This window comes from Pyrus communis, chromosome 3 (genome assembly GCF_963583255.1).
Source record: "Pyrus communis chromosome 3, drPyrComm1.1, whole genome shotgun sequence".
In the NCBI taxonomy this organism is placed as follows: Eukaryota; Viridiplantae; Streptophyta; class Magnoliopsida; order Rosales; family Rosaceae; genus Pyrus; species Pyrus communis.
Window position 1 is genome coordinate 13,567,667 of NC_084805.1, and position 16,390 is coordinate 13,584,056.

The window sequence follows — 16,390 nt, forward strand, 5'->3', positions numbered from 1 at the left end:
ATTGGATGTTGCTATTTAATGACGGAATTAGTATCTACTAAAATTTATAATGCATCAATTAGATAAATATAATTTTTCTTTTTGTTTTTTGACGAAGATGGATATAATTGATAACCGATTGAAAATCAGTTACCAGGTAAATATGGTTATGGATAATCCTTGATGGTTAATTTGCGGTTATGGATATGGTTAATTTTCGTGGTTATGAGGATGAATATAGCATTTCCGTTGCCATCCCTATTGCTAAGCCCACCCCATTGTCTTATTTCTTCAACCATGTTATAATTTTACTCACCATAAAAAGTTTAAAAAATAAAATGTTATTTTCCCACCCCTTATTATTCCTAAAATAACCATTAGTATATATCTAAATTCTTTTTTGATATGTTTTTCTAAGTGAAGGAAAAAAGTTGAGTGGATGTGGGGTGAATTTAGTAGCACCTTTATTTTTGCTTTGATCTTAAATGTCATTTTACAAGAGGGTAAAATAGGTATTAAAATTTTAAATAAAAGTGGATCGTTAGATAAAACACTGTGGTGGGTTTTTATCAACACACTTTTAATTTCGCACATAAAGATCACTAAGAAAGAAGAAAAAAAATTGCAAATTCAATTGGGCTGGTTCGGTCCAACAAGCCAATTGGGTCTAACGAAGAGCCCATATTCCAAAGCCTTTCTTTTTGCTCTCAATCGTTAAACCCTCCTCCCCAAAGTCTCATTCTTCTCTATCCACATTCCCACTACCCGCCATCCGCCATGTCCCTCCTCCGCAGAACCTTCCCTCTCCTCCCCCTCCGCCCCAAACACCTCCCTCTCCTATCCCACTCCTTCCTTTTCCTCAAACCATCCTTCCCTAAACCCTTTCCCAAACACACCTCCAAACACACCTCCATCTTCTCTTCCTCCGCTTCCGCTTCCGCTTCCGCTTCCGCTTCCACTTCCACTTCCACACCCATTCCCAATCCCACCCCAAATCCCCCAATTTCTCCATCCCAACTCCAATGGGTCACCAGAACCGCCTCCTGCGGCGACCTATCCACCGCCGACGTCGGCAAACGCGTCACTCTCTGCGGGTGGGTCGCCCTCCACCGTGTGCACGGCGGCCTCACCTTTCTCAACCTCCGTGACCACACCGGTTCCGTCCAGGTCACCACTCTCCCCGACACTTTCCCCGACGCTCATTCCGCCGTTAACGACCTGAGGCTCGAGTACGTCGTAGCCATTGAAGGACTCGTGCGGTCTAGACCGGCCGACTCCGTCAACAAGAAGATGAAAACCGGGTTAATTGAGGTTGCGGCGGAGAGCGTTCAAGTGTTGAATGCCGTTAGAACAAAGCTGCCATTTTTGGTCACTACTGCTGATGATGCTAAGGATTCTGCAAAGGAGGAGATACGGTTAAGGTAAAAAATCTCACTCACACTTTCTATTGTTTGTCTTTGATTGAAAGGACTTGAATTAAATCTACTCAGATACGTGGTGTTAGGTACCGGTGCCTTGATTTACGCCGGCAGCAAATGCATTCGAACATAATGTTGCGGCATAAAGTTGTGAAATTGATTCGAAGACATCTAGAGGATGCACATGGTTTTGTGGAGGTACATTCCGATACTCATTGTTTAGTTGTTTTTGAATTTTCAGAAAGAAAGATAGAAATGGTTTAAGTTTTATTTGGATTCTGATTTCTGCTCATGGTTATAAGGTAGATTGAGACTCCAATACTCTCTAGGTCTACACCCGAAGGTGCTCGAGATTATTTAGTGCCCTCGAGAGTTCAGGTACTTTGCAGTTATTCACCTTACTTTCATTTAAAGTTTTGATGTCTGGAGTACTATACACTTCTAAAGAAAGCTGTTGCGTTTCCCACCCCTCTTCTCCCCAATAGATACAAACACATACACACATCCTACACGGGATATATGCACTCGTTGATTCCATTTATCTTGGCTTGGAGGTCTTATTTCTCTATGTTTAATTTGAAGCCGGGAACATTTTATGCTTTGCCTCAAAGTCCGCAACTGTTCAAGCAAATGTTGATGGTTTCTGGTTTTGATAAGTATTATCAAATAGCAAGGTAAATTTTGTGCATGATATTTATGTAGACTTTTAACCATAATCGGGATAGTCCAACCTTCTGTTTGTTTCCTGCAGGTGCTTTCGAGATGAAGATCTAAGAGCTGATAGACAACCTGAGTTCACACAGCTTGATATGGAGCTTGCTTTCACTCCTTTGGAGGAGATGCTGAAGCTTAATGAAGATTTGATTAGAAAGGTCAGTTTTTGCTTCCTATTGATTAAAGAGACAGGTAAAGGGTGAGAGAGCTTTACAGATTTGAAATATGGCTCTCCCTGTCCAATTTGGAACCCTGGAAATTTTAAACTACTTTCAAGTGCCCTACAAATGATTTTGTTTAACACCTCCATGACTCGAGTGACAAAAAAATTAAACCTTTGCAGGACCTAGATAACTGAAATGGTAAAGGTGAAAGGGAATCATCGTAATTGAGGCAGGACAAATTGTATAGGAACTAAGGGCAGCCAGTAGTAGTATGGAAGTTGAAGACTGAATCCACTTTCTCCACATGTATTTTACCCCCATTTAGGATATAAATAAAAAGCCTCAAGTTTAATGTTCACAAGCCTTTTCAATGTCTAATTTTCATATTAAACCATTTTTTCCCTTGTAGAGTCATTTAGTTAAATGTTTATCAAGGCCTGACGATTTAATTAGTTATTATAATTTTCTCATTGCTGTTTGTGAGTATCATAATTATGTAGCATTTGCGTTTTCTAATATTCCTCGGCCTCATTCTATGATTCAAACTTACAAATGAAACTGGCCAAGTTCATTGTAACCGTAAGTACGTGCTTGAGTTGTTTCACCAAGTAACCCTTGAAAGCTTACTGACTTTGGTGGATTTTTGACATTTTTCACACAATTAAGGGCTTCAATGCATCATTTTTTTTTCATGTAAGATTATCTTACATATTTTGTTTGTGCAGATTTATGTTATGTTTTACATCTCTTGTAACATCCATCACTTTACTGGATGATTAGAAATCTATCTGTACTTTTTGCAGGTTTTTCTAGAGATCAAAGGTGTAAATCTCCCAAACCCTTTTCCTAGGCTGACGTATGCTGAAGCAATGAGTCGATATGGTTCAGACAGGCCAGATATTAGATTTGATCTAGAGTTAAAAGATGTAATCATCTTTCCCTCGTCTTAAATTTTTATCATTTATTGCATTCTATTTTGCAGATAGCAGATTACTTTTAGGCATCCCTGGATGCAGTTGACAGCTTCTTTAAGTTTAAATTGGATATGGTTCAATATATGATGTTTACATCTTTATAATTTTTTTTTGTGTCGACTTTGAAAGATTTATCTGGTATAGCTTACTTCTAATGACTTCCTTCTCCCAAGCACCCTGATAGAATATATGATAGACATTTAATATTCCAATAAAACATGAATGACTTCTTTTCTTGTTCATATTTCTAAATAATCTGTAGTCTTCCAATCCTCTACTTGCCACATTATAAAACACTAAAGGGACCCTTTGAATGTCAAGGCACACTTCCATATCACAGCTTCCGTAATTGCCTGCCATCATTTCATTGTACATTACATGTTATACCTAATCAACAATTTTCTTTTTTGTAAATCTTTTTTACAGTATCTTTAGATAAAATTTGATTTGGCTTCTTGTTAAAATGAGGTTTTTTTTAATTTTTTAATTTTTAATTTTAATTTAATTTAAGTTAATTTATATTTGAATTTCAGGTATCTGATATTTTCTCAGATTCCCCATTCCGGGTTTTTGCTGATACTTTGAAAAGTAGGGGAGTTATCAAAGTTTTATGCATACCTTCAGGTGGTAAAAGATATTCAAACACGGCCCTAAAGAAGGGTGATGTTTACAATGAAGCAATCAAATCTGGAGCAAAGGGTTTGCCTTTCCTGAAGGTCTTGAATGATGGTAAAAAGAGTAATTTTATTCTTTACCTATGATGGTTAACATATATTTCTATTTTAATATCTCACTATTGGCAGTTTCTAAATTTTTCTCTTAGGGGGAATGGAGGGAATTCCTGCATTGGTATCTAGTTTGGACCCAACAAAGACACAGCAGTTTCTGAGTCGTTGCTCTGCCAGACCAGGTGATCTTATCTTGTTTGCAGTGGGTCATCATACATCAGTTAATAAAACTCTAGATCGACTACGGCTCTTTATGGCACATGAACTTGGTTTGGTTGATGATGTAAGTTTTACCATTTACATTATAAGGTCAATATGATCTTAGTTCTTCTCATTTTCTGACTCTTCTTCTTGTGGATTTTACGATTGATATCTAGTCGAGGCATTCAATTCTATGGGTGACTGATTTCCCAATGTTTGATTGGAATGATTCTGAGCAAAGGCTTGAGGTCTGTTTCTTGTTTCTCTTTGTCTCTTGCAGTTTATATTGATCTAAGTGTTATATGTTTCACTTCATGAAAAATATGTCAACAAAGGGAACTTATTTTATGCGTGAGACATTAAGTCCTGTATGTTAAGATACCCTTAGCATCTAAGTAGATGAAAGAAATTGATTGAAGACGAAAACAATTTATTGGAATTATATGTTAAGTATTGTAATTGAATTTGAAGACAGGATTAGTGGGCAAGTGTTGGTGAACCTCTTAGTAAGTCGTAATTCTTTATTGCATCTCTTCTTTTCAGGCCTTGCACCACCCTTTCACTGCCCCGAATCCTGAAGACATACAAGATCTGTCTTCTGCTCGTGCTTTAGCTTATGACATGGTTTACAATGGAGTTGAGGTATACACTCTTTTGTTATTTTTCTCCTCCAGCAACTTTATGCTTAATGCATTTGATAATGCTCTCTCCTTAAAAATAAATTGATGCACTGTTTCCTATGGTGGCACCAGATTGGTGGGGGAAGTTTGAGAATTTATAAACGCGATGTGCAGCAAAAGGTTTTGGAGATTGTTGGCATCTCCCCTGAAGAGGTACACCTAATTTAGATAGTATTTAGGCTTGTGGACATATAACTAGCCAGTAATATTATACCTTGTTCTCTCAATTATGTGGCTGCATTGTATTTTAACTGCAGGCTGAAACGAAGTTTGGCTATCTTCTCGAGGCATTAGACATGGGTGCCCCTCCACATGGTATTGAATTCTATACATAGGGCATGGCTGTATAACAGCCTAATTACTTTGCTTAAATCGGTGTAATATCTATACATCATTGACTAAATCTTCCGAATGGTTACTAATCGAGTATATGTTCAATTTTCTGGTACAGGGGGAATTGCATATGGTTTGGACAGATTGGTTATGTTGTTAGCAGGGGCTAATTCCATTAGGGACGTCATAGCTTTCCCAAAGACAACCACCGCACAGTGTGCTCTCACTCGAACACCATCTCCGGTGGATCCCCAGCAGCTAAAAGACCTATCATACCAGACTCAATAGTACGATCTTCGATCAACTTATCCATTTCAGAGAGATATAGCGACCCATATTTTGTTCCATAATGTCTATTATTTTTATCTTTTTCATAAACCCTACGATACCATCGTCTCATTTCTGACCCATAGTTGAACAAAGAAAGTAGATTGATGTGGTTCGTCTTCACAGCTTCCGCATTGTACTGTATGCTCTATATTTCTCTATTTTCTTCGAAATGAAATTAGGTGGAGATCTTGTTCGTTGAATTTTTGGGTTCGGTTTTATATGGTTCGTTTTTTGTCAAAGTAGAAAATCAAACCAAATTTACTATTCGGTTTCAATTTTTTTCCCTTTTTTCTTTTCAATCTAGAAATTGAAGAGGAAATTGGAGAGGAAATGAAGAAAAAAAATTTAGAGTACAAGGCTTCCAACATATTTGGGCCTAAGGTTAAGCCTTACTTTGGATTGAAATTAGTCCAATAATTGATTTGGAATTGTGCTTGGAAAATGAACATACAACATAACCGAGGCGTCTGTATCAAAACGTCCGTTAGGGCTACCAAAACAAATTGAAAATAGAGTTGCAATTCAAGTTAGAAATACGGATTTGTGTTAGGGCTAGGATTAAGGTTAGGATTGATATAGGTTTAAACCCCACCTTATACGTACCGATATGATTGGGTTGAAACTGCGGAGGCACATATATCGCAACCTACCAGCAAAGGAATCAAACTCAAACAAAAGGCCTGGAAAGCAATACGAAAAGATCCCAGAAATTACTTCCCACTAAATCTGCTGTCCGCTTTAGCTTTCTTACCAACGAATGGCAAAGTAGTACTGTTCTGTCTTGAATTCGTTCCCCGTTATGGATTTTGAGGAGAATGAACCACGGGATGGCGACGACTACCATAAAAACGTCTTCAACATAGAAAATTCTTGGAAGTTGTATATTGCAATGTCAAATTGTTGACCTTAAAAACTATTAAGCCTACGTGGTGGGCATGCCAAGTAACTAATAGCTAACTATTTGTGGTTGATGCAGGCGTGCCAACTCACCGCCGAGGTGAATTGGGTGAGTGAGATGAATGTGGTGGTGATGTTGAATCGAGTTGCTAACTTCTGGACCGAGCAATTACCGTTGAGGAAGAAACACTCTCGGTCTAGGGTTCTGCTCACCTGAAGACAAGGTTGCTACCTCGCTACGAAGTTCAACAAATGATTTAGTTTTCGTTTTGTCAAACAAGGGGTAACTTGAGAATACTTCAATTCGCCGAAGGTGATGAGATGACCTCTTGAGAATAAAGAATAGATAATTCCTCATCTACCGAGACTTGGGTAGATAACCAACAAGGATATGAGAGTACTGTTTAACACAACTGAAGGTCTCTTAACCAAGGTAGGTTCTACGGCTCCAATGTTGTTTAACCAAATTGAAGGTGTAGCCGGTTGTGGCACAATGATGTTTAACCAAACTGAATATCTGCCAATGGGAAGGGGTTAGTGATCAGTTAGTGGTTTTCTCAGGGTGTGAGAGAATTTTGCGTAGAGCGATAATTTGTGTGTTGAGTTGAAGATCCTCTTCTTGTTACACTGTGCCTTGCATTTATAAGGACTAAATCCTTAAAGTCTTATGTCTGTTTGAACTGACGCACCTTTATTGGAGGACTTATTTGCCAATTTTATCATCATAAAGCTGACACACGTGCCCATCACCTTGAGATACCATTCTTCCATCAAATACCTTTTTTCTTTACAAATTATAAATACCTTTTCATATTGTTGAACTTATGAAATTACCATTTTGCCCTTGAGTTGACTTTCGTTGACCATCTTGTCGAAAAGAGTATTTCTAATTTTATTAATTTATTCTTATCATACTCATCGCCATGAAAGCGTAGGCGCGAACGGATTCGAAATTGGTTTTGTAACGAAGATCATACGTTTGAAACGTCGAATGTTTTCGGATATTTTGTGTTTCGTATTATGCGATCTTAAATTGCGAACCAAGGGGATCCACTTGGGATTCTTGTCCCCTTATCTCTTTCGCTGTTTGGATTACCCTCCCTTTTCAGATTTTCTTCTCTCTTTCCCCTTCACTTTCTTTCTTTCCTTTTTAACTCTCCCCAAGCTCTCTCTTTTCTGCAAACTCTCACTCTCCTCTCCAAGCTCCACAACAACAACCACAACCCTCACCAACATGATGTGGTGACCTTGAAACCTCAGGCAAACACCATGGAACCCTAATAGTGACGGGGTCATTGTTCATTATTTCCCCTGACAAGCTCCGACGACTTTTGTGATTTTTCCAACGTTGGTAAGATCCTTGAAACCTTTGGGGTGTGTTTTAAGGTTAGATTGAGGCTTGTTGTAAGTTGTTTAAGCTTGTTGGATGCAGAAATAGCTCGGAGTGAGCTTTGCCCAGATTTCGGCGAGACCCCGAGCATTCGAGGCGATTTTTCGGTTAACTCCGGCCACGACAGGTCTCAAATTGGTATGGACTTCTTCCTCTCATCCTAAGCTTCATTTCCATAGCTTGTATGTTGAAAATGGTGAAGAAATGAGCTCGAACGGAGCTCTAGAAGGTTTGCGTAGTTTCTGGCGGACTTACGGCTTGAAACCAGGTCGACCCGACCCGCTACCCTTAAACCGGATCTAGACCCATCTATGTAACCTGACCTAACCCAGAACCTTTGGCCCATTAATCTAAGCCCAAACCCAAACCCAGATTCGACTCGACCTAATCGGTTCCCAGATTCCAGTCAGTGCGTGGGCCTGCGTACGGATGAGCATGGGCCGGACCGGGCCCAAAATTGTTGGAATCAGACTCGACCCGCTTGAAAATAACACAGGGTAGGTCAGATTGGGTAATAAGAAATTTTGGAACCGGACCTAACTCGATTCGTATGAAACGGGTCGATTCCTATGCGTTCGCATGGGTCATTTTGCAGAGAACTCATCCTTCTGTGCAACGAACTCTTCTTCTACTGTGCCCGACTTCTGCAGATACTCGAGTTGTTTTTTCAAGTCTCCAACCATCTTCTCCTTCTTCTGAAACCACAAACCGTTCTACCATTGAAAAAATATTAAAAAAAATGAGAATTTGAATCTCACTGTTCAACCATCAATGGTGTTCTTATACTGAAGAACCTTATCGAGCATAGTAGGATTTACCAAAACCACAAACCTAGAACCTCTGGGGGCAGCAAGAGACCTTATCTCTCATGATCGCCGTCTGCAAAATGTCGTCGTAGTTGCTGAAGTACTTATAAGCTTATCCTCCGAGGCTCCCATTAAATCCTACCAAAAGCTTCCCTGATCTGAATCCATGTGGGTTTTCATTGCCTTTCCTTCTCAGTGCCTGTGAGAGTGAAAGCTTTAACCTTTATTAAAAATTTTAGGTGGATTTGGGTGGTTTGGGATTTGGGAGATGAAGAAAGGGTTCATGACCGACAAAGAGAGTGAGAGAATTGGTTGGAAATCTTTATTAATTTTTTTGTAGGTGGATTTTGAGGGTTTGGGATTTGGGAGAGTAAATGTGGGTTTGTGTTTGTGACCGACAAGAGAGATAGAGATTTGGTGGGTTAAGTATGATTCGAGATTTGCAGAGTTCTTCCATCTCACGGTTCGGGCCGGGGGCTCGTTTACTCAGAATTTTGAACTCACCCCGCCCTGTTAATTTTGTGAACCTGCCCCGCCCCGCCCCATTTTGGCTTTAAAATTTTTGGACTCGCCCCTTACTCGTCCCGAATCGGCTGAAGTCGCCTCGACCCGCAGGTCCAATACCTATTTGCCGACCCTTAGGCCTGCGCGTTGGCACCAACCATGATCGGCGCGTGGAGCACACGCGCTTCTGCCGGAGGTACTGTGCTCCACCGCCGTCCACGACGACTTTTCCGGCCAACTTTTCGGTGACCCAACTCGACTCGTGCAGCGGCGCATGGGGGTACCCGATGTTCCCCATTAGGTTTTGCGACGTCCTAAATTCGTTTATGATGTCTATTTTCCCAAAGTCAATTGTTTTAGTATAATTTTATTAATCGGTCCATTTATGTGCTTAGGTTTGTTTGTTAGTGGCGTTTCCATCCACCGTAGTTTGCACGGCTCTTTGATGACAGAGTATCTGTGAGTAGATCCCTTCCAAAATGCATGATTTTATTATTAGAAATGCATACATGAAAAGCATGATTTTATGACTACGTTTTATGAAATGTTTATGAGTAAATCGAATTTATGCTTTATGAGATATCATACTATATTGAATTTACGTTTTCTGAGATATTTATGAACATGGATTTATGATATGATGCTTGAACTATTGAGCTCCGATGAGATATATTTTGGAAATATTATGTTCATGATTTTCTGTGCTTACTTAATGGTTATTCATACTATGTGCCTATGGGCGAATGATATTTATATGTGGCTTCGGCCAGGTGATGTAGTGCCTTTGGGCGGAAGAAATTTATATATGGCTTCGGTTGGGTGATGTAGTGCCTTCGGGGAGAAAATATACCATATGCCAGACTTTCTTGATAAAGCAGGAGCACGTGCCCCAAAATAATCCAACTGGAGCTTTATTCCTTCCCACCCCGCCGGGGGGGGGGGGGGGGGGGGCGCCGCGAATGTCAGCTATCCCAAACTCCAATCTCACCAACATTAATAATCCTCTTGTCTCATCCTCATCAGCCAACTCATTTCAATATATTGGGCCCAAATACGAACATAATAATTATTCCCCGGCAATGTTGAGAGTTGTGTGCAGCGACAACCATGGACAGAGCCACCTTAGGCTTAAAGGGGGGCGAATGCCCCCACTCAGGTTTTGTGGTACACAAAACAATGTACTTGCTTGTCGCATTAGCAAGGTGGCATGGATAATTAATTTACTTGCTTGTGACATTAGCATTAACTCTTCCAGTTGCAACTGCGAATGTTGACACAGCATTTTCAGCCATGAAATTTTTGAAAAATCGATTAAAAAATCGGATGGAGATCAATGGATGAATGATCCCATGGTTTTTTTTATATAGAGAAATATTTAATAGTATTGGTAATAATGTTGTCATGCAACGCTTTTAAAACATGAAAATGTGTCAAGGGATATCGCAATACGTTGTGCTCTCATCCATGCAAATCTTTGGCTTCATCCTTGGCGACAACTTAAACTATCTGAACATCCATACTCCACATTTGAGATGCATTTATTTGTATGAATCCGGTGACTGTGGATGTCACAATCCATGCCCCAAATTCACAATCTTTTCATTTCGATGGTTATTTGAGGTTTAGCATTTCTATGAAAGCACCAAATTTGTCGAAGCTCGAAATCATGCTTGGGTGGGGAGACCCCGCCTTCACCAGGCTATGGAAACATTTTCCTATGTTAAGAGATTTTCTTGAACAAGTTGGTAGCTGGACGACCTCTCCTTACACCTTTTCCAACAAGTTGAGGTGCGTATTGTTGGATGTAGTAGATGTTATATTGCTATATGAATAAAGCGAAATTTAGAATATTAAATATAATCACGCACACAAATAAAGATGGGATTAGAAGAACCTCAGATTGAGCCGAGACTCTGACCTTAAGACGATTTACCCCACACTGGTGCTTGTAGTTTGCTATGGAGTCCGTCTTGTAGGATACAGCGTCTCCCTCCTTCTGAAAGAAGCACTGCATTTCACAAGGCTCCTTTGAGCCAAAGTATGCTGGAGCCCTCTCATATAACAGAAGAATGATAATCCTAAAATCTCTATTTTGCAAGGTTTTAGAAGACGCTAGTCTGGCAGCTGGTAGGGCCACAACGTCTAAGCATCTAATAAGGGCTAAGCAGAGGCCTAGGCGGGTTTTTAATTTTAGTTAAATTTATTATATAACATATAAATAAATACCTATTTATGATTAAAAAATACATAATTGTATTAGGATATATAAATTACAAAATAGAATGACATATGAATTATAAAGTACTACAACATATTAAAAACATGGGAAACAAACATATAACGAATGTTCATTCAAGTATCCAACAAGTCACTTTCAATTTATTAAAAAAATTAAATGTAAAATGGAAGTTATGCGAGTCGTGACCTAGCGGATGCCTAAGCGGGTCTTGGCAAGCTAGGCATACTCCTAGATAGGACTAGGCGCACCTTCTTATTTTTAAACGCTTAAAGATTAATTGTGGCGGTGGCTAGCTGCCGGAGGTAGGCAGAGACTTTTAGAACACTGTTATTTTGTAGTATGCAGTGGGGAAAATTCGAGCAAATGAATGTAGGAAAGTCTGGCTTATTTATAGATGTTGTCGAGCCTCTTTCCAAAGAGAGTGCCTCATTCTGAAAAGTCAACAATGGAGGAGACACTTCCATGTACCAATACGCGAGAAAAGCATGTACAATACGCGAGAAAATTGTAAGACGTAGAGGGGATACGAATATTATTTGATTTTGAATGTGGAACGTCTTCAGTAGCAAATTCAGCCTTGTCGATCGATCGGCCTGTCTAGGACTCTTATTGTGTTTTTAATTTTTTTGTTTCAATTTCAAAATAGTTTTGTGTTTGATTAGTATTTAGAAATGTTCTACAATAATTGAGGTTTAGGGATTTTATGTTTTCCATTTAAGCAAACTAACAAACTTTGGGAGTTTTTCATCCTGTGTTTTAAGGCGATATCTAATGCAAGACTTGTAGTAGTCTTAAATCACTCTCGAAACCTTTGCAGCTGGTTTGGTTCAGCGGAGTTTAGGACATAATTTGGGGTTGAGAACCCTAAACCCTGTTAAAACCGAGACCTTGAAGTTAGAGTTAAAGGCCTTGAATCCCTCTTGAACATGCTAGAGGCGTCCAAGGAGTCAAAATTCTATAACTGAAAAAACAGCGTTATTAAAAGTTTTAAAAAGTCCAAAATTTGGGTTCTTCCCTGCGTTTTCAGTTACTTCTTTCTATTTCTTCTCGATCTACTTTCCCAACAATAACTTAATAGCACACACAACTCATTGTGAGACTAAAACCGAAGTATAAATAACATGTAAGTCATGACTATAATAATTTATAGTTGACATAATTCAGGACAAATGTGGCACGAACGTAAGAAAAATATATGAAAGCCAGTAGGCGAAGGTTTTCAAGGTGAAAGCCATGCGTCCTTCACATTCTCCGCGACAACAGTGGTGCCTGGAAACAAAAGAGCCGGCCTGCACCCACCATTTCTCCTAAGCCATTTCACTCTCCTTATTAAGGTATGAAAGGCCACATCTAATACTTTTTACAAAACTTGAATACGATTGAGATCCACAATGTCTTCATCGTGTGGCCGATGTTAGAACATGCATGAAATGACGTTTTCCTATTTTTGTCTTCCTCCTTTGATTTAAGCAATTTAACTCTCGGGTTGACCTCCTAGATCCAGCCGCAACTGGTCTAACAACAGTACTGAGATAATCTCGAGTTACTATATCCCTAGACCTAACCCTTCGACGTCGAGCAAGTGCGTTATGTCCAACCAAGTGTATCACTAATATGAAAGGGAATCCTTGAAATATGACTTACCTTTGATCGAAGATGTTAAAGATCAATGTTTTGGGATTAATAAAGTTCAATTCAAGTTTAGGTTGTATATAATAAGCTTCAGTTTATGACCATGTCCTCAAATTGCAAGTAATTACCTACTCATTCAGTTCTGAACTTTTGTGCTATCTAAATACTGACTTCATTTTATGAAAAGCAAGAAGCTTCTAACTAAGCGGTTTAGAACATTTTTTACCCCTGAAGTCCCGTGTTCAATTCTTCCTTTTTGACATACCCTTTATATGAAAAGCCATTGCCATGGAAAAAGATCTTGAAGCATGGTGCCGATTTAGTACAAATCTATAAATATCCAAACCGATGCACTTTTCTATGTAAATATGTGAACTTGCCTTTTCTAATAATAGCAAGATCCAAATGACGATCTCTTCAAAAACTTTAATCTTCATGCATAAATTTGGATACTATAACTGTATGTATCGGTTAAACATAATTTACTCCCTACAGTAATTATGTATGTTTGCACGTATCGGTTATATACAAAAATATACTTGAATATATATTGAGGATACCACTTATTTTGGGAAATGAATTATATAGAACTAGCTTTTACCATCGTTTTCTTGTTTTTCGTCCTTTTTCCGATGCCCATATAATTCATTAACTTCTAATTCAGAAAACCTGGGAACGTGATATATAGAAGCATATTGACATGCATAATTGATCTAGAAACTGGCTATCGATATATCTGGAGGAGCCAGGATTTTATAATAATGGGATCTTGATTTCAACAAAGAATAAAAAATCATTAATTGCACCATTTCGTCGAACTTCAGGTGGGTACTTATCAAAATCTATCAACATTGGCCGAAAGTTTGTGATGACATCTATCTGTATCTGTTGTGTTCTCTAGCATCTGCATCTTTCAAGTTGTGTCCAGGCTAGCAGATTGTCAAAATTTGCCTTCCAAGACTTTTTGAGTGAAGCATTACGTCGAGCATGAGGTGCGCACCATTGGGTTGGACAAAAGAAAAAGGAGGAAGACACGGGAAAGAAAGAAGAAAATTGGAGAAGGAAGAAGCGACAATAGGTTGTAATTTAACGTTGTTTGCTCTCTTCTTAATTGGGAGTAAAGATAAATTTACCAACAAATATTCATGGGATTAGGAAGTTGTTGGGGCCATGAGTAGCCGTTAAGCCAACTTTTGAGGTCAATAGCTGCTCATCATGACCCGAAGCTTGCTCCGTTATATTATGTATTACCCCATTTTATATTCCTTAAGTTCAATTGTTTTCTTTTTGCTTTTATTCGTAAGGGGTCATAATATGGTATTTGTGATTACTGAACCTATTAATTGCCAGAAAATTAAGTGAACAACAAGAACATATGTGTGTGTGTTGATTAAAAATATGCAGCAGAAATTGGACTGAACAACTAGCGTGCTTAAAAAATAAGCAAAAATAACTCAAGACATCCTCAGCCGCATAATTGGTAGAATAAGATGAAGGTTTATATTATTACTCTCTTAATTTGTTTATATATTTTTTATTTACGTCTACATTCTAGATTACGTACGTACGTATTACATGTTAATAATTTGTTGCTTGCACACCCCTATAGCATGCAATTTACAGTTTCATTTTCCAGATTTTGTTGGTGCCCTAGCATTATTACTGATACTACATGTTTGGAAATTCCAAGTAATCCAGCCTATAACATTCTCAGCACAATTAAAAGCAAAAGGGATAAGGATTGGTGGGTTCTTAGATTGTCAATATGTATCGCAAAGTTAAAAATAAGTTCATATTTCATCCATGATTCAGATATTTGACAGTTTAGCATAATAAAACTCACTCTGGCGAATTCTTATCACCTTTCTCATGTGCATGTACGTATTCAAGAGCGGTTAAAAATCATGAAGTCTAAACCATGTATGCCAAGAGGAAAAGATTCTAAATAATCCCAAACTAGTATATTAGTAACTACATTCAAAGGTGTAAAATATGGACAGCAAAGGATAATTTGGGACATCTCTAACCATAAAAATTTCCATGTAATGCAATTAGATGACTACCTTATTAGACCAAATGCAATTTTAAATGACATAAGGTTACAGATGAGGTCCACTAAATTGGAAATTGACAGTACACATATGACACATATTGTGGTTCACTAAGAAAAATCCAGAAACATGATTTTTTACCGAAAAATTAGAGTGAATTTCTATCTAGAAAGGCCAATATATACCCCCTCCTCCCCTCCCTAAATCTCACAAAATACAATACCATTTCTTTCACTCCCTCCACTCCTTTGATCTGGTGATTAGTTTCTAATCATCATCAGAGATTTTTTTGTTTAGGGTTTAGCCATGGCGAGGAAGAGCAAGGGAAGGCAAAAGGTGGAGATGGTCAAGATGGCCAATGAGAGCAATCTCCAAGTGACCTTCTCGAAGCGAAGGTCTGGCCTTTTCAAGAAGGCCAGTGAACTTTGCACTCTCTGTGGTGCTGAGGTGGGCATCATCGTCTTCTCGCCCGGCAGAAAGGTCTTTTCCTTTGGCCACCCGAGCGTAGAGGCGGTCATAGACCGATTCCTCTCCCGAAACCCATCTAATCACCACCTTCACCCAACCTCTGGCACTATGCAGCTCATTGAGGCTCACCGTAATGCTACTGTGCGCGAGCTCAATACCGAGTTGACCCAGGTCATGAACCAACTGGAGGTGGAGAAGAAGCGCGGTGATCAGCTGAACCAGATGAAGAGGGTGAGCCAGGCTCAGTGCTGGTGGGAGGGTCCGGTGGATGAGATGGAGATGCCACAGTTGGACCAGCTGAAGAGTTCCCTTGAGGATCTGAAGAAGAACGTGTCGAAACAGGCTGATAGGGTTTTGATCCTGAACACGACAAACCCTAGCAGCCAGTATTTTGTGGGAAGCTCAAGTCACCAGCCTGTGATTCCAAATGTTGGGTTCAACGGGAATCATCATGTTATGCCCCCCCATCCTCTTCCCCATCTCGATGGATGGAACCACCCAGCTTATGGACGCTTTTTCTGAAGGCGTGATGATTATGTTGCTCGTTAGGCACTGCGATACAGACTATTTCTCTCTGCAGTGTGTGTTATTTATTGTGTGCTGCTTGTTATTGTGTTTATTTTCTGTTGTTTGTTTGGTATATGGGTATGACCCATATGTGTTGTTTTTGTTTGTTTGTTTGGTATATGGGTATGACCCATATGTATGTTGTGTTCGTTTGTTTGGTTCAAAATTTCACGGATGAATAAGAATTTTTATTAAGAGTGATGTTGTAATTAAAATAAGGCCGTTTTGGTGGTCACAAATAAAATTGTTAGATTGATTTGAATATTTCTGGTGGACTCAATTTGGTCATGCGATATGGATATTCAGTTTAACATT

General features: G+C 39.1%; 2 protein-coding genes across 2 annotated transcripts; both read left to right on the forward strand.

The window, feature by feature from the left end:
• Positions 1-742: 742 nt before the first annotated feature.
• LOC137729002 (aspartate--tRNA ligase, chloroplastic/mitochondrial) lies at positions 743-5,718 on the forward strand. Its single transcript, XM_068467819.1, has 13 exons — positions 743-1,400; positions 1,484-1,595; positions 1,704-1,775; positions 1,980-2,071; positions 2,149-2,269; positions 3,079-3,201; positions 3,783-3,978; positions 4,073-4,260; positions 4,355-4,426; positions 4,722-4,820; positions 4,931-5,011; positions 5,116-5,173; positions 5,310-5,718. Exons 1-13 carry the CDS (start codon positions 757-759, stop codon positions 5,477-5,479), a joined length of 2,028 nt encoding a protein of 675 aa, XP_068323920.1. The 5' UTR covers positions 743-756; the 3' UTR covers positions 5,480-5,718.
• Positions 5,719-15,346: 9,628 nt separating this feature from the next.
• LOC137727688 (agamous-like MADS-box protein AGL62) lies at positions 15,347-16,109 on the forward strand. Its single transcript, XM_068466514.1, has one exon. It carries the CDS (start codon positions 15,347-15,349, stop codon positions 16,028-16,030), a length of 684 nt encoding a protein of 227 aa, XP_068322615.1. The 3' UTR covers positions 16,031-16,109.
• Positions 16,110-16,390: the final 281 nt, after the last annotated feature.

What these genes read in the sequence shown, in the direction of transcription:
- LOC137729002 (XM_068467819.1), top strand. Translation starts at nt 757, where the DNA reads ATGTCCCTCCTCCGCAGAACCTTCCCTCTCCTCCCCCTCCGCCCCAAA. An exon ending in CCTGAAGGTCTTGAATGATG is followed by an intron (nt 3,979 to 4,072) that starts GTAAAAAGAGTA and finishes TTTTTCTCTTAG; the next exon opens with GGGGAATGGAGGGAATTCCT. An exon ending in AACTTGGTTTGGTTGATGAT is followed by an intron (nt 4,261 to 4,354) that starts GTAAGTTTTACC and finishes ATTGATATCTAG; the next exon opens with TCGAGGCATTCAATTCTATG.
- LOC137727688 (XM_068466514.1), top strand. Translation starts at nt 15,347, where the DNA reads ATGGCGAGGAAGAGCAAGGGAAGGCAAAAGGTGGAGATGGTCAAGATG.